The 24,928-nt window shown below is 33.5% G+C and overlaps 2 protein-coding genes across 3 annotated transcripts; one reads left to right on the top strand and one right to left on the bottom strand.

Moving 5' to 3' along the window:
* The first annotated feature begins 360 nt into the window (after positions 1 to 360).
* Positions 361 to 10,897, top strand: LOC114187607 (ISWI chromatin-remodeling complex ATPase CHR11). 2 transcript variants are annotated; one of them, XM_028075896.2, is made up of 25 exons: positions 361 to 669; positions 950 to 1,078; positions 1,173 to 1,276; positions 4,980 to 5,083; positions 5,303 to 5,400; positions 5,567 to 5,746; positions 5,833 to 6,054; positions 6,715 to 6,849; positions 6,937 to 7,219; positions 7,316 to 7,389; positions 7,546 to 7,766; positions 7,855 to 7,942; positions 8,029 to 8,122; positions 8,210 to 8,398; positions 8,483 to 8,514; positions 8,636 to 8,712; positions 8,815 to 8,904; positions 8,985 to 9,054; positions 9,157 to 9,211; positions 9,300 to 9,358; positions 9,437 to 9,602; positions 9,862 to 10,040; positions 10,139 to 10,354; positions 10,440 to 10,535; positions 10,626 to 10,897. In XM_028075896.2, exons 1-25 carry the CDS (start codon positions 445 to 447, stop codon positions 10,641 to 10,643), a joined length of 3,204 nt encoding a protein of 1,067 aa, XP_027931697.1. In that variant the 5' UTR covers positions 361 to 444; the 3' UTR covers positions 10,644 to 10,897. The 2 variants fall into 2 exon arrangements, with proteins under 2 accessions (XP_027931697.1, XP_027931698.1); XM_028075897.2 differs by lacking the exons at positions 361 to 669; positions 950 to 1,078; positions 1,173 to 1,276 and adding an exon at positions 3,891 to 4,267.
* A 1,254-nt stretch (positions 10,898 to 12,151) lies between these two features.
* Positions 12,152 to 18,475, bottom strand: LOC114187608 (Protein kinase superfamily protein). Its single transcript, XM_028075899.2, has 6 exons — positions 18,460 to 18,475; positions 17,859 to 18,252; positions 16,830 to 17,032; positions 16,417 to 16,606; positions 13,555 to 13,946; positions 12,152 to 13,211 (listed from the first exon to the last, which is right to left on the bottom strand). The coding sequence occupies exons 2-6, from the start codon at positions 18,004 to 18,006 to the stop codon at positions 12,600 to 12,602; spliced, it is 1,545 nt and encodes a 514-aa protein (XP_027931700.1). The 5' UTR covers positions 18,007 to 18,252; positions 18,460 to 18,475; the 3' UTR covers positions 12,152 to 12,599.
* Between the last annotated feature and the right edge of the window lie 6,453 nt (positions 18,476 to 24,928).

Raw genomic sequence — 24,928 nt, forward strand, 5'->3', positions numbered from 1 at the left:
ATATAATTTTATTAATGCACTCTTTAAATATTACAATTATACTCTTTAAATTTAAATAGTATTATAAAAAATTCAATAACGGAGACCATTATGGTTTAAAAACAAAAATATTAATTTGTAAAAAATATTAATAATATTAAAAAGCGTTACTGTAGTTTATATAGTTTTTCGAAGAAGAAACACAGTGCCACCCCATTTTTTAACAGGCTTCATACTTTGGGCCTAGGTAGTTGGGCCTGAGCGGCAAAGTCCATTTTGATATCAATGGCGGGAAATTTCCCATTCCTCTTCTATGTGGTAACCGCACATTTACGCTTAATCGAACGGCTACGAATCCCGCAACTACCTACTTTCCCCAATCTTACAACTACACTGCGACTTCAAACTTGGAACCCTCTTTCAATTTATCTATCTATCAAACCCTCGTTATCGATTTCGGAATCCATGGCGAGACCTTCCAAGCCCAACTCATCTTCGGACGAAGCACTCTCCAATGCTTCGAGTTCATCCGAGGAAAAGGAGCTGGTCAACGAGCAGATCAACGAAGAGGAAGATGAGGAGGAGCTTGAGGCGGTGGCACGCTCTGCCAGTTCCGACGACGATGACGACGAAGGTGCTGCTGGTAATCCTCCGGATTCTGATGAAGATCCAGCTGGGGATGATGACCAGGTCAAACTCCACTTACTATGTTGTTCGTAGCTTGTAGTTCTTACTCCTTCTGCTTCATTCCTCTTTGCTCATACTCTAGTTGCTTCCGAAACTGTTGTTTATGTTTGAAGTTGTGCGTTTACTTGCCTTGTGGGACGGTGAAAAAGCTGTGCATGCTGGAGACCTAGAGGGAGGAGGATGTGCTCGCGAATTTAACTTGCTTTTGGTTGTTTTGTATGTGATTTTTTTTGTTGAACTAAGAGTTTGAGGACAAGCCTGAGCATTTGTTGTCTGACTTCAGGGTGAGGATAATGTTGATCCGGCAATTAGCAAGCGAGAGAAGGCTAGATTAAAGGAAATGCAGAAAATGAAGAAACAGAAAATCCAGGAGATACTGGATGCACAAAATGCGGCCATAGATGCCGACATGGTAAGTCTAGTTCTGGGATAATCCAACTTCTGTTTGTATCACGGTGTATTGATACGATTGTTAAGTAAATGAACTGACATACAATTTAATGCAGAATAATAGAGGAAAGGGGCGTCTGAAGTATCTCTTGCAGCAGACTGAGCTGTTTGCTCATTTTGCGAAAGGTGATCAAACTTCTTCTCAGAAGTCAAGGGGAAGGTATGTTCCTAAAATTCATGTGAACTAGGCCATGACAATTTCTCCCCTCCTTTCCCTTTGCCCTTACTCTGAATTTTATTATATTTGGCTTCTCGGTGACACCATAAATTATGTGTTAAAAAGTAAGGTGGTCAAAATAGAAAGGGAGAGACTAACAAAGTCGTAAGTTGTGGAATCTTAACACAGGGTAGTAGGATCTTACTGGACTTATAAATATCATATAAATTCTATGTATGCGTATAAAACAGCATAGATAATAAAAGTAAAAAGCCACACTTTAAACAATTAATCATATTTAAATCCATTATAAGTGTAAGAAAGAAAGCATCGTAACCAAGTCATAAAATAAATAATAAGTCACAACTCATAATTCATGAAGTCATAACTAACAAAACAAAACAACTTAAATGCCAAATACTTAAGTAGTCTGAAAAAAAAATACTGACCATGAAGGCAACTAGATGACTAAAGCGTAAACCTAACCTAACTCTAATACATACAAATCTTTCAAATCAAAACCAAAAGTCAAGGGATCATCATTTGCTCCACTTCATCTCCTTCACAAAGAACCTCGGGAAGAACATCCTTAACCAGTTTGTTGGAGGTCCCACATTGGTTATAGATCATCCACTTGTTCTCCAACTTGAGCTTGAATCAAGCCTTCATTATCATTTGAATTTGGAGTATTGTTTTAACCTTCATTGTCATCCTTTGGATCACCCTTTTCCATAATTCACTCATCATCGACTGGAAGATCTTCTTGCTCAATTTGGAATTAACCATGACAAATACATCATTCATAATATCCTGTTTTGAACAATCTGTTCTCTTCACGTGGACCTAATTAATTCAAATGCAAACATATAAACAAATACTAGTAAAACAAGCCTTTTTGTTATTTCAAATGTCAAAATTTTAAAATATTACCATTTCAAATCCACTCCAATTATGCTCACATCCAGAGGAGCTGCATGTTAAACTGAGAATGTGTATGACAAACATTTCAATTTCTTTATTTTCATCTCCATACGTGTCCCTCCAAACTGCTAGTCTTCTTCCCAATTGCATTAACAGCCAAGGGATTACCAAACAGCTTGTTTTAGTTCTTAAAATCTTCAAGTTGCATATCAATTGAATGTTGTTTCTCGGGATCAACCACCATCTTTTTTTGTATACATACCAAGAGACCAATTTTAACTCCTCTATTACTTTGAAATTAGGAGTATAGTGCAATTCAGGATTGAGAAAATAGCCTACTGAGTGCAAAGACCCATGGAGCTGCCTGTCCCACCTTTCATCAATAGTATTCTATTCATCTTCATATCTAAAAGTAGAAGAATAATTTAAGTTAGAGTTCAGTAATTCACCTCTCTCTATTAATTGAAGAATACTTTAAATTAGAATAATAGGTACCTTAACCCTATTAAAATGTTTTTGTATCTTTAGCTTGATCCATTGACTTATAGATGAAACCATGGCTGGTTTCTGTTTTGAATCAATCATTCATAACCCTTGAATTAAAGGGAAGGCACCCTTCAAACAATTGACAATATTCTTCCAAAATTATTTAGGCAAAACCACATCCTTAATTGATTTTCCATCTCTTGTTCTTGCAAACGACCATCATTCCATTCATCACTTGTAAGCATTCTAATTAAAAGACCCCTATTCTCATTAAGACCTCAACAAATCTCTTCCATTTTACAGTGTTGCGGCAGAGAAAAGCAGAGATGCTGTAGAACAAATATAAGTATTAATTTGTATACCTTTTGGGATCGTCAGTTGATGAACACGTATCTTCTCTCAAATCTTTTAGCATCAAATTAACGAAGTGTGTGCACGTGGGTCCAATCAAGCTTCTTTCGTTCTTCATCACTATCTCACCAATAGCTTTATAATTGGCTTTATTGTCCATCATAATTTGAACAATGTTCTCTTCACCAAACTCTTCAACAATGTTTCCATCATTTTTAAATAACTTATCAGTTGTTTGAAATGACAAATGTATCAATAGATTTCATAAAGACAATTTACTTCAGTCCACCCATCAGTCATTAATGATGCAACTTGTTTTATTATCATGCGTCTTTGTAAACTTCCGAAGCACTCTTTGCTGCCTGAACCTCTTCCTCCAAATATTTTATGCTGATCTTGGGGTATGAAGGGTCCTTAAATCAAGCATTCACCCAAACACTTTGCTTCTTGCCGCATGAAATGTTAACATTTTCGTAAAAAAACCTTGCTATGTCCTTTCAAGCAGTTTCTCTTTGATCCTTCTTAAATTGTTCCTTAATTGCGGCCTATGAGCTAATTCCCCTCTATCTGAAAATATTGTTGGTGCTGCCCACATCAACACCAATTCAAACATCTATTTTTTTCACTTCCGATACAATTTTGCAGGCACCCCCTTTTTATTTCCTACCAAGTGCTTGACGTTATCAACCACTGCGGTTAAGACTTTGCACAGTATTTGCTTTGAATTTTCCTTGGATCAGCACCAAGATATACGTCATGCTTACAAACCACATCTGTTTTACTGACAGGAGAATTCTTGGCACTGCTTTGAGTCAGTAAATTTTTTCAAAGGCACTGGCAATGCCATCATTGACAGCAGTATCTGTAGAAGGAGGATTAGAATGCATGTTGATGATGCAACAAAGTAGAATTTAAGACAGGACAGAATCACAAAGGGGACCTGAGCAACACAAAAATGCAGTGGTTTGACGTGAATGAGTGAAAACAAAGGGTTCAATTGAAAACAAATGTTTGAACAATGTCTGTGCCATATGTGTAGACAAATGCACATGCTGTTTGCATAATAGAAAAATGTGCGAGAGCAGAGAGGACAAGTACTTGAGGACGCTGAGATCAGTCCAAACCGTTTTTGTAGAGGAACAATGCCGCTAGCAAAGCAAAGAAGAAAAGGTGTCGAGGTTTCAAAGGAGCCAAGGGAGAGCAATTGATGAAGACATGGAATTGTTTTGTCCGTTTGTGAGTCCTTTACGTAGATGAAAAATCGCACAATGTGACTTTTATGTAGCCATTGGGCTGGGGTTTTAATCCAAAACCCATTTTATTGGATTCCAAAATTAGAACCACTTTCGTGCTCACTCAAGTTGGACAATGCCACCGTTTTTGTGCGTTAGCATATCAATCTCATCAATTCTGACATTTCATGATTAAATGTTTTTTTGGACTACAAAATCATGGAATTGTGCAAGTCCACAAGTAATCTCGCAATGTCTCCATTACTTCAAAGTTTGATATTCTTTTAAAGGGTATTTTAATATATAATTCCTGTATATTAGTGGGCTGTCTAGGAAATTTAGAGATAAACTAGCATATCTAATCAAATAATGATACGTAGTTCCTACATGCCCTCTAGGGATTTTGGTTAGAGGGAGGGTAGGAATTTTTATTAGAGATTATACTTGGCTAAGAAGAGGTGAAGGTAATGGTTTTACAAATTATTTTTCTTTTATATTCTTGAAATTTAAAATTTCAAAACATAAGTAGGGTATTTTAGTCATTATGGTTGAAATGTTTTAACTCCCTTTTCTCTCTTCTGCAAATCCCCTTAATATTGAATTGGGAGGAATTGGACGAGAAAGGGATGCTGATTTCAGATATGAGCCCTATAGAGTTGAAAATGACTTGGTGCTGCTTAAAAGGGTTTATTCTAACATTTGATTTGTATAATAAGGGGTCGCCATGCATCGAAAGTCACTGAGGAAGAGGAAGATGAAGAATACCTTAAAGAAGAAGAGGATGGTGTCGCCAGCACACGTCTGGTATCGCAACCATCATGTAAGTGCTATTTTTTATTTTTGAAGTTGTGCTTACTTGCATGGACTGAAGGCTCTACTCTTTAAATTCTGATCTTGTACCTGATGAATTGCATATTTGTTAGATGGTTGCATATTTGTTGTTGACATCTGATGAATTGCTCTTAAGTCAACACCTTTTGGTAGGGGGAGGTTGTTCATGTGACATGAACGTTAATTGCTTGTTTTTAATTTATTACAGGCATCCAAGGGAAGATGAGGGATTACCAACTGGCTGGACTAAACTGGCTCATACGATTGTATGAGAATGGGATAAATGGAATTCTGGCTGATGAAATGGTATGTGTTTTGTGGGCTTGCAGTTGTGCCAAACTGAATTAACTGTATTATATGCAACTGCTTTGTCATAAATAATTTGATATCTGATCTTACCCAGAGGAGTAAGGCTTTTATGTTACTGACGAGTTGGTTTAAAGAAGTCTTGACAAATAAATCTGATTTGTAGGGACTTGGTAAAACGTTGCAAACCATATCTTTGTTGGGTTATTTGCATGAGTTCAGAGGAATAAAAGGCCCTCATATGGTGGTTGCTCCAAAATCTACTCTTGGAAATTGGATGAATGAAATTCGGCGCTTTTGTCCTGTTCTTCGTGCAATTAAGTTTCTTGGCAACCCTGAGGAAAGGGTAAGACCGTCTTTTCAAGGTTGAATTATTTTGGACAAGGTTGACACTTAATTTTACCTGTTTTTCTTGGTTTTGTCTTGTTGCAGAGACATATAAGAGAGGAACTTCTAGTTGCTGGCAAGTTTGATATCTGTGTCACCAGTTTTGAAATGGCAATCAAGGAGAAGTCTGTGTTGCGTCGTTTTAGTTGGCGTTACATAATTATTGATGAAGCTCATCGAATCAAGAATGAAAATTCCTTGCTGTCAAAAACAATGAGACTATATAGTACAAACTATCGCCTCCTTATTACTGGCACACCACTTCAGGTATTACTTGTACTATCTGCATCACTGTAGTCATTTGAACAACTTTTTTTGTCATTGTCATTTTTATTTAATTTATTGGTGTATAGAGACTCTCTTAACATGGAGGTGGTGTGATGCCAGGTTTTTTCAAAATAATTGTAATTAGTATGGTCTCATTTGTATTCTGTACTGATTTCAGTAAGCTTCAAGTAATGAAACTGCTAGTCGTGATGGAGGGTTGGTCTGCATTGTTGAAATTCTTAGTTTGTCTTTTTGTAGTGATGGATGGGAGTGAATAACATCAGTTATGGAGATAGCTATTAGAGTAAGGAAAGTATTCAAAATACAATTTGTAATTCTTCTGGGAAACCTTGAATGAATGGTATGTAGCAAAATTTCATTAGAGATGGTGCACTGGGTATTATGTGTTCTGATTAGATTTTTCTTTAACAGTCAATTTAGATTGATTTAAACTGACTAAAGAGTTAGATTGTTCATAACTTTGAATTTGTTAAAACTTAAGTGCTGTTCTTTGATGTGTTTGGTTTTCAATTGTCTAGAAGCTTAGATTTCTTAATTATGTACCTTTTTTTTTGCTTTATTTTGAAATTTATCTTTTCTTTTTTCTTGTATATTTCATCAAGTATTTTCTGGTGCTTATTATCTCTTTTAATGGTGCAGAATAATCTTCATGAACTCTGGTCTCTTCTCAACTTTCTTCTTCCCGAAATTTTTAGTTCTGCTGAAACTTTTGATGAATGGTTTCAAATCTCTGGTGAAAATGACCAACAGGAGGTTGTTCAACAATTACACAAGGTTAGTTACAGAACCTTCTGTTTATATGTTGAAAGTCCTGAATGTTAATCTGGCAAATGACTGACATTTTCACTTTCTATGTTTAAGGTCCTTAGGCCATTTCTCCTTCGAAGGTTGAAATCAGATGTTGAGAAAGGGCTGCCACCGAAAAAGGAAACTATTCTTAAAGTAGGCATGTCCCAGATGCAGAAACAGTATTATAGAGCATTACTTCAGAAGGATCTTGAAGTTGTAAATGCTGGTGGTGAAAGGAAACGCCTCCTGAACATAGCTATGCAACTACGCAAATGTTGTAATCATCCATATCTTTTCCAAGGTGCTGAACCCGGTCCTCCCTACACAACAGGAGATCATCTCATTACAAATGCTGGTAATCTCATACCTATATTAAGAGGGTGCTGAAGTTCTGGTTTAGGTTGATCAATAAAATTTGAGATTATTTGATTTTGTAAAAAATTGTTTCCAGGTAAAATGGTTCTTTTGGATAAGTTACTTCCTAAATTGAAAGAGCGTGATTCTAGGGTCCTTATATTTTCTCAGGTCAGTTCTTTTTTTGTCAGAATGCGATTCTTGTCAGAATCCTTATATTTCCTAAATCGTTAATGTTTTACATTCTGCAATCTGTTTTTCTTTGCTCTCTTTTATTCCTGCCTTTCAAATATTCTTCTGTCCCTAAGTTTTTTCTTTTCTCCTCAGATGACGAGACTTCTAGACATACTTGAAGATTATTTAATGTTTCGTGGATATCAATATTGTCGCATTGATGGAAATACTGGTGGGGATGATCGAGATGCTTCCATTGATGCTTTCAACAAGCCAGGAAGTGAGAAATTTGTCTTCCTGTTATCTACTCGCGCTGGAGGTCTCGGAATTAATCTTGCTACTGCTGATGTTGTCATTCTGTATGACAGTGATTGGTCAGTATTTCAAATAGTCGTGGATGCAGTCATATGATTTATATCTGTATCTAAAAATTACTTTTACATGGTTGGTGGTTTACAACAGGAACCCACAAGTTGACTTGCAGGCTCAGGATCGTGCTCATAGGATTGGTCAAAAGAAGGAAGTTCAAGTTTTTCGTTTTTGTACTGAGGTTAGCAATTTTAAACTTCGTTTTGCTTTTCAATTCGTTATTCGCTCTATTTGTTAGCACCTCATCTCCTCATGGTGATGGTACAGTATACAATTGAAGAAAAAGTCATTGAAAGGGCCTACAAAAAGCTTGCACTTGATGCTTTGGTGATTCAGCAAGGGAGATTAGCTGAGCAGAAGAGTAAGGATTTGATGGATGATTTTTCTAGTTTCCTTGCTTCAAGATTTATGAATTGTCTAATATGATTCCATTGGCTTTCATGTGCAGCGGTAAATAAAGATGAGTTGCTTCAAATGGTTAGATTTGGGGCTGAAATGGTTTTCAGTTCCAAGGATAGTACAATTACAGATGAGGATATTGATAGAATTATTGCTAAAGGAGAGGAGGCAACTGCCGAGCTTGATGCCAAGATGAAGAAATTTACTGAAGATGCCATCAAATTTAAGATGGATGACAGTATGTACCTATGACTACCTATTTACTTAATTTTTCTGCTGTTAGTAGTTTAGAGTTACTAAAACTGATGCTTTCTTTTTGTAGCTGCTGAGCTTTATGATTTTGATGATGAGAAGGTAAAGATGACACTTTGTTTTAACTTTTGACTAATTTTTGTTGCTCTGTACTCAACCTTCTATCCCCGTCCCAGTTATCTATTCAACTGACATTGGTATGTCAATTTCCTTTTTTGTAAAGGACGATAACAGATTTGATATTAAAAAAATTGTTAGTGAGAACTGGATTGAACCACCAAAAAGGGAGCGGAAGCGCAAGTAAGCATTTCCCTTTACATTCTACACATCCATATTGATTTGATATTTTGTTTTTATGACATGGTATACTGGTTTTCTTTTTCTGGGCTTTCTTGCTCGTAGCTACTCAGAGTCCGAGTACTTCAAGCAAACAATGCGTCAAGGTGGTCCTACTAAACCAAAAGAGCCTCGTATTCCTAGGATGCCCCAGTTGTAAGCTTCTACACTTTCATTTTTTTCTTAACGTAACACCTCTGTTATGTACTTATAACTTTTTCTTCTTTGACCTCCAGGCATGATTTCCAGTTTTTCAACACACAGAGGTTGAGTGAGCTGTACGAAAAGGAAGTTCGCTGTCTCATGGTAGGTGTAGGAAAAATGAATTTGCTTGTTCACATTTTTAGGTTTTGAGTTTAGCTCAATGAGTTGGTATTGTTTGGTGCATTATTGTTTTAAAAATTTCAGCAAGCACACCAGAAGAATCAGATAAAGGACTCAATAGATGTTGATGAACCAGAAGGTAACTGGTCACTTTCTAGACTAGTACTTTGACTCCTCCTTTCGACATGTATGTCTTTAGTTTTAATTGTGATGAAATGAATGTTTAGAGGTGGGAGATCCGTTGACCGCCGAAGAGTTGGAGGAAAAAGAGCGCTTGCTAGAAGAGGTGAAAATTTTCTCCATCTTTTTCAAACTACACTTTGGTGGGGACTATTTTTTTAACATTGGTATTTTGTTTATATAGGGGTTTTCATCTTGGAGCCGGAGGGATTTTAATACATTCATTAGGGCCTGCGAAAAATATGGCAGAAATGATATAAAAAGTATTGCTTCTGAGATGGAAGGAAAAACTGAGGAGGATGTTGAAAGATATGCGAAGGTCTTCAAAGAAAGATACAAGGAATTAAATGGTATGTTACAGCCAATGTGGCCATGGAAGAATCTTTTGTTAAATATTTTAGTGTGTAAATTAGTTGCTTGTTTCATATACCCAGCTATTTGAGTGATTGAGATTTTTATTTATTTTATGCCTTGTGGTAAAATTCAGCACAAGTCTTTATTATTCACATAGTGGGATAAGACTTTGTTGTGTGCAGGTGTTGATGTATCAATTTTAGCTGGAAATTTGTCTGGAATGTAAACTGACTTGTGCATTTTGAATCACTGCAGATTATGACAGAATTATTAAAAACATTGAAAGGGGGGAGGCAAGAATTTCTCGGAAAGATGAGATCATGAAAGCTATTGGGAAAAAGTTGGACCGGTACAAGAATCCTTGGCTAGAGTTAAAGATACAATATGGGCAAAACAAAGGGAAGTTGTACAATGAAGAATGTGACAGATTCATGGTACACATTTTGCCTTTCAATTGTTTTTTGTTTCTAGGTCTAGCTCCACCATCCTTCTATGGGTTTCTAGAAAAGTTATATTTGCTGTAATTTTACAGATATGCATGGTTCACAAACTTGGCTATGGGAATTGGGATGAGTTAAAGGCGGCATTTCGAACTTCACCCTTGTTTCGATTTGATTGGTTTGTTAAGTCTCGCACAACTCAGGAATTGGCAAGAAGGTGTGACACCCTCATTCGTCTGGTAGAAAAGGAAAACCAAGAATATGATGAGAGGGAGAGACAAGCTCGCAAAGAGAAGAAACTTGCTAAAGTTAGTTTTCTTCATATTATGTGTAAATAGTATAGAATTCAAATATTAATTTTTTTTTCATACTTAAATTTAACAAATCTCGCAGAACATGACCCCATCAAAGCGTGGTTTGGCAAGACAGACAGATAGTCCATCTTTGAAGAAGCGGAAGCAGTTAACAATGGATGATTACGCTAGCTCGGTATGCATTTCTTCTAAGAGTTGTTACCTCTTGGATTACATAAAAGTTTTCTGCATTTCTTTTATTGAAGCAATCATATTTTTGTGGCAGGGGAAGAGAAGAAAATAAATGGACATGTGTTCTCTATATTAAATGGGATAAGCAAAGAATTGTAGGGTTTTACAGACATGACAATTGGCGGCTTGCCAACCTCTTTTTGATTTACGTAGGCTCCCAATATCAGTTGTATGGCTAGTTAGATAATACCATGTAGAAATCGGATATTGTAAGAATGTAAGTATGTATAATCTACAAACAAATCCTTAGATTTGAACAAACTAGTTCAATGAAATATATGTAATTCTTATTTGTACTGTTTTGAAGTTGACTTGCGTTAAGCTAACGTTTGGAAATTATTATTGTACCACCAACCCTTTCAATCTCTTTTCGTCCAGTAAATCAAAGAAGTAAAACTCCTTTGCATAGTAAATGATGAAAGCAAAGACTCATGAGAGATATCCATGATGTAACAAGCGGTATTTTTCACATTTCATTAATGTTGGTGTCAACATCTTCATCGAGAAGGGAGGGAGAAGATTACCAGACAAAAGGACGAGGGAATGACCCGAGTTATTGTTTATATTATTAAAAATATAATTATTATTTTGTAAAACATGTTAACCGTAAATCTACATGTTGGTTTGACCTGAGTTTATTTGGGTTTCGCTCTAAACAAGTAACAACATAAATTATTCAAAGCAATTTAAGTCACACTTCTTAATTTAATTTGATTCATTTTGCAAAATTATTGACCCATTGAACTGAATTCATTTCAACCCGTCTAGAAGGATAGGTGGGATAAAATAAATAATACAGATAAAAGGGGAAAAAATTCTCAATTATTTTTTTAAAATTAATACATTTAAAGGTTCGAAACATGTTCCACACAACAGAATGCGATGTCCTCTTCAATTTCAATTATAGCTTTTATCCTATAACGAACAATGATAATTTTCGCTCCCTTCTATTCCCACATAAGAAAATATCTAGTGAGTCACGTGTTGATGTCGTGCAAAATATCAGTTCAAATAATGACCATTTTCCTCGCTAAATCGCTTGAACCCTTTTGTTTTGTTTATTTGAGTGTGCGTGGGTGGGATTTTGTCACGAGGGTATCACAACCACACTGTTACATTACATGTGAATTTGCTTGTATTAGAATTTAATTAATTGTATTTTTTGGGTCAAAACTATGTCTAGATGAAATTAATATTCTGCATAAAACATAATTTATCATGAAAATTACTTATTTTGAAGCCCTTTTACCTTTATCCCAATAAACGCTATTAAAACATATATAATAATTGTATGATATCATTCTTCAATTTATCCACAGACAATTTTAAAGCGTGTAAAATATCCATGCTATTACTAATCACTAGAATTCTATTGAAAACCACTATATACTTTTTCCATATGAAAAGAAGCAGAAACAGTTCTTTAGATAACCTGCAAAATCTGAGGAGGACAAGTGATTAATTAAATGTGGATAAGAACAAACAATGGTTTAACTAATTAATTACTATGTGGTTGTTTACAAGTTTGGAGGTTTGCAAGAGATGAAGATAACAGAAGAGTGAAGTGGAAAATAATTTTTTTTTTTTGGTATAAGCCGAAAACATAGACTCAGACATACAACAGACAGTGTAGGAGTACATCATGTGACAGCAATCCACTAAGCTCCCCTCATCATACAATACAAAGCAAATAAGAGGGGCAAAAAATTAGAAGCGCCTTTGCTGCTCTAGCCACACATGAACCTAGAAATCGTTAGTACATAGACATGGCTCTTCAATTCACATTCTGCACCATCATCATTACATTTAAATACCCCAATCCACACTAACTTCTCCCCCAACCCCTATTTTTCTTCTTTTTTTTTTTGTCTTTTTCTTTCAACTGTGTACTGTTTTCCTTCACATGGTGATGACTAACAAGTTGCATTCAAGACACCCAACACAGTCTATCCTCTGACTCAACCATACATGATCAACAGCAAGTTGGTTGGTGTTCAGTTGTGTCTGTTCAGTCATTTGTAGCATCGAAGCTACCCATGGCATTTGCTTTCTTCTTCTCTCTCCAATTCTCGCCCCACACTTTTGCTTCGGCCACCGCACGCTCTCGGTCCAGGTCACGGTTCCACGGAGTCTCTCTGGCTCTTGCAGTATTTACAGGGCTGTCTCTCTGAGACTCCTGCCTTTCATAATCATCCAATCCCCATTTCCTCCCTGAGCCTCCACCGGTGTCCATCCTGCTGCCTGACTCAGTCCCGATGCTTGCATCCCTACCGTCTCTCTTCCTGAAGTCAGGAGAGTTTCGGTGCGTGGAAGGAGAACCTAGCCGACGGTCAGGACTATCCATGCCGTCGGCCAGGCTCCTTCTGTCATCCCTCATCCTGGGGGTTGAGGGACCAACCCTGTTGGATTGGTTGGCTGCATTTGGATCATATGTCTGTGAGGCCAGATATGTGAGAGCAGTCACCACATCCCCAATCAGAGGCCTTGTAGCAGCTTGCTCCTGCAGACACATTGCAGCAACTGCAAGCGCTTGATACAGTCCTCGCATCGGGTAACGGCCTTGAAGTAGAGGGTCAGCCATTTTCGGGAATTTCCGGCGGTCCTTGAAGAGAGGCCGTGCCTACAAAGTTCCATTTCCCAAGAATATGAAGACAAATTTGTTGTGTTAATTTAGAAGTGAATCACAATGCGAACATACAAACTGGTTTACATCATGTATGATTCAGAGAAATGATAACAACACACTATTTATCATTCAATGGAATGAATGTACTGGAAATTAAAAAAAAACTGGTGGGTGTTGTTGCTTCTCATTTATTGATCTCCATTCATGGTTTTGTAGTTTTCAACAAGCTTTTACCAACAGTAGAGTGCATTAAACGAAGGGTGATAGATAGATAGAGAGTGTTGTGAGCATTTCTTATGGCCTAAAACCACAAGGGTGATAAGATGTGAATACTTACCCATGCAACAAGATTGTGCTCTCCATGTGCACGTGTATTGTCAATAGCCTTGCGCCCAGTAATAAGTTCAAGGAACACAACTCCAAAACTGTAGACATCAGATTTCAGAGTTAGCTGACCAGTCATAGCATATTCTGGGGCACAGTAGCCGTATGTTCCCATTACTCGTGTCGATACATGAGTCTTGTCGCCGACTGGACCAAGTTTTGCCAGCCCAAAATCCGACAACTTGGGATGGTAACCCTCGTCTAGGAGGATGTTGGATGATTTTAGGTCTCTATATATCACTGGTGGATTTGCCTTGTCATGCAAGTATTCCAATCCCTTTGCAGCTCCAGCTGCTATCTTCATCCTAGTGTTCCAGTCCAGAGGCTCCTTGTCAGGAGGAAGATCTGGAAAAGGGAGTCAGAGTAAGAAATTTCTGACGTACAATATTATGAGAAAACACTTGAATTATGCGTAGTAAGATAAGTTGAAATAAAGTTAGAAAATCTCTTCAAAAATGCACCGTAATTTTACCAGAATTTTAACATACAGATGAATATTTAGCTTTCTTTATCTTTAACCAATTGGAAAAGTATTCAAGCCAAAAAATGACATTAAATTACCACGTATTGTACAATATTTATGTCTTAGCTAATGTGATTACTACAAAGAAGATTGATTGAATGAAAATGATTGATCAAGTTGATTGTGCAGAATACAAATACCATCCTAAACCATCTAATGTTGCCAGACCAAGCCCCCAGCCATGTTCAATGCTACCATTATTGAAACCAAATTCAACTAAAAACCTCATTACTCCTACAGTTCTACAATGGAATTTAAGATTCTGCTTCGAACTACATTACTAATTCCACACCAACAATCTAGTTTGAGGAAGAGAGCCATGCATCAAAGATTTTTCCTTGCCAATGAGAAATCATAAAGCATAAGTCTAAACGGTTTTCCTACTTCAATAACCATCAACGAATTAAGCTAATTAAAAACAAAAAATATCTATTTAGCTGCAAGCATGTTTGTCTATGCCCCAAAGCGAAACACTCCCTTACCCGAAGGGTGTAACGACACCTTGTGGTCTAATCCCAAAACTATGGAAGGCACACTAACTGTCAACCAATACAAACTTGTGCATCCCATAGAGCTAGAAAGATAGAGGCAAAAATGGAAGTCTAACATAGATTATTCAGAAACCTTTTTGAATTCGTATAGGGTAAAAATTCCCAGAATCCTCAAACTCAATTCAACCTAATAGTAAATTATTAGCTACAACCACAATTCTTACTATCCTACTCAAAATGTGGTATATGAAGAGATGACAGAAAATTTTGCGCATGAATGTATACTCCCTTTACTCCCCTTTCCATGATAAGTTAGATAAGCAATAGTAATATACTTCTCATTTGAGATCAACCACTTCTATCTGCAAGTAAGAAATTTAACTTCCACCGTAGATTTAGATCATTATTTTCCAAAACATTGAAAGGGTACCCTAATATAAGTGGCAGATTTTGAGGGCTATATTTTGTTAGCATATTTTGAAGAAACAATCTTTTTTTGCCAACATCCTGAGAAAACTTGTGAAAGAGAAGGTTAGTTCTATAGAAAAAAAAAAAGGATCTTTTCCAAAACATGTGCACATAACCATTGCCATGTGGTTTTTGGAAAATAATCTGTCAAATTAATTTCTATCCCATCACCTAAATAAACAAAGTGAAAAGGATAAAAATCCAACAGAAAAGTGTTCAATACTCTAACAGTAAAAGACGATACATGTTTGAAGGTAATACCAAGTCAAAAGTAGTAAGAGAATTATGTGATAAAAATGGAATTTGGTTTATTTAACAGATTTCAACAACTGACAGAACTTACACCATGATTTTGCAAATCTAACCATTAACAATGTTCCCAAGTCATAAATCATAAAGTATCAACAATAGTGATGCACTAAAACATATTCATGGTAGTCCTTGAATCCTAGATGTCCACCCAATTTTACAGTAACAGTCGACTGCTCATGCCTTTGAACAATGCAACATCATGTAAACATGACACAATTTGCAAACAGTATATGTATAAGGCAACAAAAAGAATAGCATCCACCACACAATAGTTTAAGGTACCTATTGATAATCTATGATCTTTATAGGGGAATTCTATCATTCAATTGGAATCTATGATGTTTTTTCAACGATACATGATCTCCTGACATACACAACACACTTTCACTAGCTAAAGTAGAAGATAAACTGTTAGGTACCAAGAATAGAAATGGGAAGAGAAGAAATAGAACAAAAGAGGAATAGAATCTACAAATCTACAAGATGGAATAGAACAGCTTCCTTTTACCTCCTCCTCCTATTTATTTACCTCTAAAATCCAATCTAACTGTCTAGCCCTTCTACTCACAAATTACAGTAACTTTCCTAACTCCTAATATAAATTGATTTGTAGAAATAGAAACATATGACGCATTCTCTCTCTCTCTCTCTTTCAAAGCCTCAAGAATCATGTAATTTATTCCTTGAAGTTTGAACCACGTGATAACAATCTCATTTGTTTTCTCCCTGTTTTGTATCACATACAGTTCCCCCCATTTTAATTAGAAACGACACAGTCAAAGCACACAGACATAATTCTTTTGTTTGATAACAGTGAAATTTAAACCATAGAATGAAAGAAATTTCCCAAGCAACAAAGAATCCTACAATTCCCTTCTCTACTTTATCCTATGAGTTATAGCAGTTTTTTGACATTTAAAAGATTGAACCAACTTGAAATATAAAATTCAATACTTTTATGATAAGAAAGCATAATAGTTCAGGAAGCAATGATGACAATTAAAAAAGAATGCAATCTGACCGTGTAAATGATCCTCCAAAGACCCCAATGGCATAAATTCATAAACAAGCAGCCGTTGATCACCATCTGCACAATAACCAATTAAATTCACTAGATTGGGATGATGTAAGAGACTGAGCATGAGAACTTCCACCAAAAATTCTCGATTTCCTTGGAGACCATTTCGATCTAGCTGTTTTACAGCAACTACCTGCAAAGACAATTATTTCATTATTTCATCAACAAAAAGTCAGACAGAGGCAGAGTTATAGTAACAATGCAAAAATCAAATGGAAAAGCGACAATTGACAGGCAAATTTTGAAAGCTGCGCATGCAAATTGAAAAATGATAAAACCTTTCTACAAGAAAGCCATAATGCTGAGCTTCAGTATCTGTTAAATCCAAAATGTTCATAGCAGATGTCACAACTTACTTGTCCTGTGCTCTCGAGGCGACCTTTGTAAACACGTCCAAAACCCCCTTCGCCTAGCAAACATTCTGGCCTAAAATTCTTTGTAGCAGCTGCAAGCTCTCGGAATGTAAATGTTTGTGCAGCAATATGGGCTGTTGGGCCATCCTTTGGAACCGGTGCTTCCTTCTTAGCATCTGCACCACTTCGTGATGATTTCGATTTATCTGAATAGATAATCAAAGATAAGATCGAGCAAAAGCAACAGAAGAACATCTGATAAACTAGAGAATAAAAATATGTACTGAAGGTGATATCACAGCATTATACTGCTAAACTTATAATTACATGTAACACTTAAACCCAGCTTAAGTTTCACCGATTTAAGTTTCAAATTGCACAATGAAAAGGTCTACTTCGTTAAATCATGCACCGGATCCTGCCATAAGTTAGAATGTTATTCAACTAGTTCTGAAAATCCCAATTATCCAGCAGCACAAATGCCAGGCCTGGAAGGTAAAGTTTTCAGTACCTATCTTCTGAATGAACTAAGTTTTTCTTCAGACAAGGGCATTCTGTACAAATCATCTATACTAAATTTCTATAATAAGGTACCAGACTACCACATTGAACAATCTACAGAAAATGCAGCAATTGGACTGGACCAAGCATCTGTCTCGCATCCCAGAATTGTGAAAAGGGCAAAAGGAAAACGTTATGAAACAATGTGATATACTTGTCATATCCAAAGGCAAGGGCAGATCCCCAGAGATGTAACTAGAAGCCTCTGGTAGGAACAAAATTCAATTAAGTGAAGATAAAACATATCCACTGCCAACAAATCAGTTCACTGACTACACCAGTACGAGACAACCTCGGATGAACCAGATCAAAGCAACCAACGACTTGGATTGAAGAAGATGGCCAGAAAAGCCAAGAAAAGGCACTCAAAAGGGGAAATTGAGGACAATTGAAGCAAGCGAGGGTAGCAGTGGTTCAATCAAAGAGGCAACAGAAGTCTGAGAAGGAAAGTAGCAAAATTAGGAGCCAAACCTGTGTTTGCTCTGCTGGGGTGATGAGACTGAGGAACAAGAGAAGCAGCTTCCTTAAAAGAAGAATCCTTGTTGGGCACCTCCTTGACCCTCACCCCACCACTGTCCTCCTTGTTGGATGATCCAAAACAAGGAAAACACCCACCCATATCAAATCCAAGCAAATCAAAGCCACCCCTTACAAAACCCACCAAGGAATAATGCCTTTCATAACAACAAACCCCTCAAAATCCTGCAACACACTCCAACTCACACTCACACCCACACAAGACCAATCTCGGAAATCGCCACCAAGCACTTCCCTTTCCGCTTCTACAACTCACAGTGGATGCCTCAGAACGTGATCCTCATCGACACCAACTTGCCCCAGAAAGCAGATCAACCAATCGAAGAAACTGGTGAGGTGAAACACAGCACAAGGTAAAGGAAGAATAATAAATAATAAATAACTAAAATAAAAAGAAAAGAAAGGCCAAATATTTATATATATCTATGTGTTTTTGATATAATAATAATAAGAAGAAGAAATAAAAGTGTAAGGGAAATTTCAAATTTGGAAATTTGAAGTGGAAATGGAAAATTGTAATTGGGGTGGTAATTACTAATTAGGGAACACAGTTGCAACTCAACAATTGCGTTACACAATCTCTATTACGAGGTTGTCATTGGATTTTCGGTGTTGCTACGAAGTTTCACTTTCACCCTGCAACTCTCAATAATTACAAACATGTACATGTACATTTGTAGTTTTTAATAATCATCATCGCGGTCGGGAAGTGGGTCCCACCCTTACCATGTGTGATGGGCATTGCTAACACATGTTGAACTCCTCCAGCAACGACATACATCTTTGATTTTTCTTTTCCTTTTCTGTGTCCTTAAATTTTTAATTTTGACAACAGTTTTCATAATCTTTTTCTTAATCTGTTTCTGGGTTTTAAACTACAATTACTAATGCACGTTATTATGTTTGAATTTTTAACTATAAAAAATAACCACTCTCTATAGAATCAAAGAAAAAGCCAGTGAGGAGAGAGGAAAAGGATGGGGGCAACATATAATGGTTGATCTACCCACTACCGCAAAATTGTACTATTCCAATGAGTATTTTTATAAATTGTACTAAACTTTTTAAATTGAAAAAAAAATACTATATGTGTATGTATTGGAAATTCAAATTAACAATTTTTAATTTAAAATGGATATTTTAAACCGATGATATAATATGCAAAAAGAGTATTTTAGATGATTTCTTTCAAATATGGAAGGAATCAAATTGAGTAGCAGTTCAATTGGACCAACAATATCCATTCTATAATTAATAATCAAATGTGAAGAATATTCAAGGTACAACTTCAATGATTTAGTCTTGCATTACATTGTTTTAAACTTTAAATTAGTGTAGATATAAATTATAACTAAAATACGTGTACTTAAGTATAAATAAAATAATGCATTCATATATGAAAAAGGATTCAATATCAAACCTTCTAACTCGTGATATATAGTTTATCATGGCATGATTAACAATTTAAAACGTGTTTTTATATATTTTATCTATACAAACTTTTGTGTTGTTCTAAAAACAAAAAGGTCTAATTAGATTTTTCTTTAATTAATATATTCACTTCTCTTTCTTTTTTTTCGTAAGTGATGTGTGTATAATATGAACCTAAAACTGTCTTTGTCACTCTTGTATATATATATGAACCAAACTAATTCATGATAAATGTATTCATTTAAGGAATAAAATAGTTTCACAAGGTTTAAATATGTTATCTTTGCTATTATAATAATACATTTTTTTCAGGGTAAAAATCTCATTTATATAAACTCTTAACTGACATTTTAAAGTTCATATTTTCAACTTTTTTTTATTGAACATTAAAAATATATTGTGTTGATATTTTAAATATATTTTTAATATATTACAAATATATTACGAAGGTATAATAGAGAAACAACATACACAAAATCAGAAGAAAATCCAAATTCTTTTAACAAGGTAAAATCCTCTTGTGATCATAAACACATGCATTTTATGTGTCACACATTTCATAATATTTTTTTTCTAATACTTCTTCAATAGAGTAGTTAAAGAAAGGTGTGATATCATTTATGGCATACTATAAAATAAAAAAGGAAACTAAATTCATTGAAGAATATTGTAATATAGCATATCAGTATTATTTTTGTGAAGAACTATGTAATTTATACTAATTTCTCTCTCTGGTTTATTTTATTTTATTTTATTTTTGTTAAAATCCTTAGTGAGTTGTTGACCAGTCCTTTTGTCTAGGTTTGAAATGGTGAATTGATGTTGAGCATGAATGTGGCCACAACATTAAACAAGAAATGGAACTGAGAATTAGTTTTTTTTTTTTTTATTGAGAGGTTTTGGTGACCTAATTTGTTTGAGTTTGGTGTTTGCCCCATTAATTATTTCTTTTGTTTTGTTTTTTATTTTGTTTACGCGCATTGCATTAGGAGTCCACACGTGAATCACGGAGTTGTTCAGTTAACGTAGCTAGCTGTGAATTTCACAAACACAACTCTTCTTTTGCTATCAAAATTATAAATTATTTTAATTTAAGTAAATGATTCAATCTCGTGTTAAAAGAAGATGTAACCCATCATCTCCATATTTATTTAATTAATACAAGAAAAAATAAATTTAAAAAGTAAAAAATGTTAGAAAAGAAAAAGAAGTCATGTACAAATCCATTTTAAAAAAATGCATCCAAAAATAACTCGTGAAAATATAATTAATTGCAGTTCTTCAAATTTGACTTCATATTTTTCAAAACACGACTTACTTTATTTATTTATATATATATATATATATATATATATATATATATATATATATATCTATATATATATATATATATAATTTAATAAATTTAAATCAAGAATAGGGCACGACTTACTTTATTTATATAACTTTTTGAAATTTATCTAAGTAATATTGATTTCTAAGTAAACAATGATTTAATAATAATAATAATAATAATTCTAGAATGTAAATTGTATCGAGTTAGGTTAATTAAACCAAGCATTTATCAAGTTTACAATTAACTCGACTATGATTTGCTGGCACTTATGATTAGAACAATTAAAGAATCAAAAAGTACAAGCTACCAATATTTTAATCACTATAATCATTTACAATAGGGAGAGATTGTTGTTATTCAATTTTGATCCCATTCTATATATGCTTTCATGGCTTCTGTTTTATTCACCAAATAGAATAACATTTTCAATACAATATTTCATTTTAAACATATGGTTAATTTAACATAACTTAATCATTTGCAACATGTTTAGATAAATATATTAAATTATTTTCTTACGAATGTGCTCATTTAATACGTGCAAAATATTATTTTGGATTTTTTCTATATTATTCTCTCACGATTTCTTATAAAAAAAACACACACACGTACTCTTACTCATAGTAATACGTTTTAGAAAAAAATGTATATATAATTTTCTCCATTTAGTTATGTTTGTGATTCATTTATGCTATATTTGAAAACCCAATAACATTTATTTGTGCAATATATCACTTCAAAAGACATAAAAGTTGTTTGAAATTACTCATTAAAAATATTAAAAACTGTGAGCTTAAAACCAATAATTTAGTTATATTGGAACAATAAATTCTATGGTATGCCTTATAATATTATTTTTGCAAACTGAAATAGTGAGTTGCACATCTTAACTAAAATATATTATTGTAAAGGGCTGACTATAACTAAATAGTTGCATAATAAAACACAGATAAATAATATAAATAAAATAAACAGCAAAAAGCCAAAAGGATAAAAAAAACAGTTTAGCCGAAGAGGAAAACGGGGAAGAAGGGGTGAATATAAAGAACAGAGAGACCAAACAGTGCCCTTAACGAAGCCCAATATCATGCCGACATGTTTTCCTGTTACTGTTTTAAAGTCAATTTTGGACTTTCATTTTCCAATAATAAATGAAGAAGATTGTATCTATATCATCAATCATCATCAATATAAAAAAAATAGTAAAATTATATATTGAATTCTATTTTTTACTTCCATCTTTTATTTTTTATATGATTTAGTATAAATTATTATTATTATTTTTTAAATAATAGTATATTAATCAATAATTTATATCGAATAAAGTGAGAGAGTAAAATACGTGAATTTATTTATTGTAAAAAACAATTATATATATATATATATAAATATATAAATATATAAAGAGAATATATTTTTTTTACATTTCATTATTTCAATTTTATTCTTAATTATTTTATAAATAATTTATTTTTAATCATTATTCTAAAAAAATATTTTGTTTAAACCTTAATTTTAAAAACTTTTTATGTGTATATATTTTATTTTTTCAATTTTACATTTAATAACTAATTTAAAAATTAATTGTATATTTTTTATTGATCTTAACTTAAATTTTTATGAAAACTAAAAAATGCAAAGACGTGCCTACATGTTCTTTAGTATATACTAACGTAAACACAGGCGCGATAGCGCATGTGTGTACGCATTTTTTGAATTATATTAATAATTAATGATATTATAATGTTATTAAGTTAATAAACAAAATAAAAGTATATTTATATAAAATAAAGTAAAATGTATGGAGAAAATATAAAAAAAATAATTGTTGATGAATAGTAAGAGAAAAAATAAGAAAGAGATAAGTAAATAGTTTTATAAAAACTTGAAAAAATAACCGTTAATTTTTAAAAATTTAATAAATAATTAAATTATAAAGGGTAAAGTTTGAATTATGAGATGTAGACACAAAAGAGGGAATTCTCTTTATATATAGTTATAGATAAAATCAATAATAATTGCAGTTATTTTTTCAAAGATTGTATATTGGTAACCACTTTTTAAATTTATTATATGAATTTAATAATTATTATATATTATTTTTCTCTTTTATATCCTTTTTAGAAAAATCAATATATGATAAAGAATATTATACAATAGATACACTAATTTAAGAAAAACATAATAAAACGTGTAACAGACACAGATGCATGTATTTTTTTTCTAACAATAATAAAACGTGTAACATGCATGTATTTTTTTTCTAACCTTTTCTATTTGGGTCAAAATATTAATTTCTATAGACTAAATTGGAATTGTACGCTAAATTTTGTCTTCAATCTTAAAAACAAACTTTTATGTCGAAATTAAAAGTATAATTTTAAAGTTAAACTTATAAGGAAAATTAAAATTTCTTCAAATTAAAATTAAATTAGTTATATATTTTCTTTTAAGGATCACTTTTACATATAAAATAAATACGAGCATCTTTTTTCTTAATTATTATTATGAAATAGAGAGGATCAATTTCAGATATATTAATTATTAATTTTTTAATACGGTTAGTTTATCCATCATAAAAACTATTAATGAGATACACACTCATTTTTTCATGAAAATGAAAAAAGAAAAAAAGTTATCAAAAGTATAAGTCATATGCACTGAGTAAAAAAAATGTTCTTTAAAACAGCCTGCATGTAACGTCGTTAAATATAGTCCAATGTTTAAACCATTTAACTCTCTCTATATATTTTTAGAATAATGAAATTAACGAGGAGGTTATATTTCTTGTTGCGATTAATTAAATTAATACTTTGCTAACATGGTTAATGAATTTTTACATTCTCATAGTTCATGTCAATATTTTTGACTCACGAGCATGTCAAGTATGGTATTTCTGATTTAAAATAATTTTAATTTTATTATTATCAAATTTATAGTTTGCTTTTAGTCGGTGTGAAATTCAGAAGTCTGAGGTTTAATTCTTGTAAAATTTAAAAGTTTAACTTCAATTTCTACGAAGTATTCAATTTTAGTTTAATTAAAATACATCGAAAAATGAAAATAACATAAAATTTATGACCTTATAATATTATTGATAGGAATGTTAATTCAATAAAGATCAAATAATGACCTTATAATATTATTGATAGGAATGTTAATTCAATAAAGATCAAATAATGTATAAAATAAACTGCGTCTCTTTTCCATATGCTTTTGAATTTAACAAAAATAGTTTGAATTAACATAAATACAATATTAACAAAATTTACAGTCAACGCTGTTGAAACAATATTATAAAGACGCCTTCATATGCGTCATCAACTTTGAACTCGTGCAAGTAAAACATTTATTTTTCTTTTGCCTCGTTACAATTTTACATGCAATTTATAGTTAATTATAAAATATTTTCTATAATTAAATTGGAAAATAATTTAAAATCATTCAATCCTTTTCATACAATCAAAATTGAAAACAATTATTTTGTAATAATATTAAATGATTTATCATTTTTAGACATGTCTTATTTTTTCTCTCTCCATATAAATGGAAACTTTTTTTTTTTTTGTATATCACGAAAAAATCTTATAAAAATGTACAAATGAAAACTGTTTCAAATGATTCCGTGGGAGTGTGACATGTTAAAGATAATTATGTGGAAAGAACAAATTTCTAAAAGGGAAAAATCTTGAATAGCAATGTGGTGGGTGCCAATAGTAATGCCCAAATGCTTTCACGAAGCAGGCTTGAGAGACATAAGCTCATTTCATTGCTGGGCTAAACCTAAATGAGGCCCAACATAGTTTTGTGTTCTGATGACGGGCACTTCTCCCTGCACCTCCAACACTTCTTCTGTACCTCCAAAAGTTACGATTATGCCCTTCATTAAAATACAGCTGAAAGTGGGTAGGGACGCAATAAATTTCATTTACTGCGTCGCCAACTTCTGTACCCCCAAATAGTATTTCTTCTCCCGTCTATCTCTGTGTGTCACTGCGCCTTCATTTAAAATTTCTCACTTTCATTCTCGTTTCATTCTCGTGTGGTCACTTTCTCAATTTCATTCTCGTGGTCCTGACGTCCCTGATCATTCATTTCTGTGTGCTTCATTCTTTCATTGTCTGGTGGTGGTGGTCCTCTCTAGGTTATGTATTTCTTGGTTGTTTGAAGAAAGGTGTTATTGTGAGTAACCTGCATCCACTTATCTCTTGGTACTTTCGTCCTTCTGTCCAGGTTA

The sequence above is a fragment of the Vigna unguiculata genome, chromosome 6, assembly GCF_037176805.1.
Source record: "Vigna unguiculata cultivar grain cowpea cultivar isolate G323 ecotype 2 chromosome 6, ASM3717680v1, whole genome shotgun sequence".
NCBI classification, from domain to species: domain Eukaryota; kingdom Viridiplantae; phylum Streptophyta; class Magnoliopsida; order Fabales; family Fabaceae; genus Vigna; species Vigna unguiculata.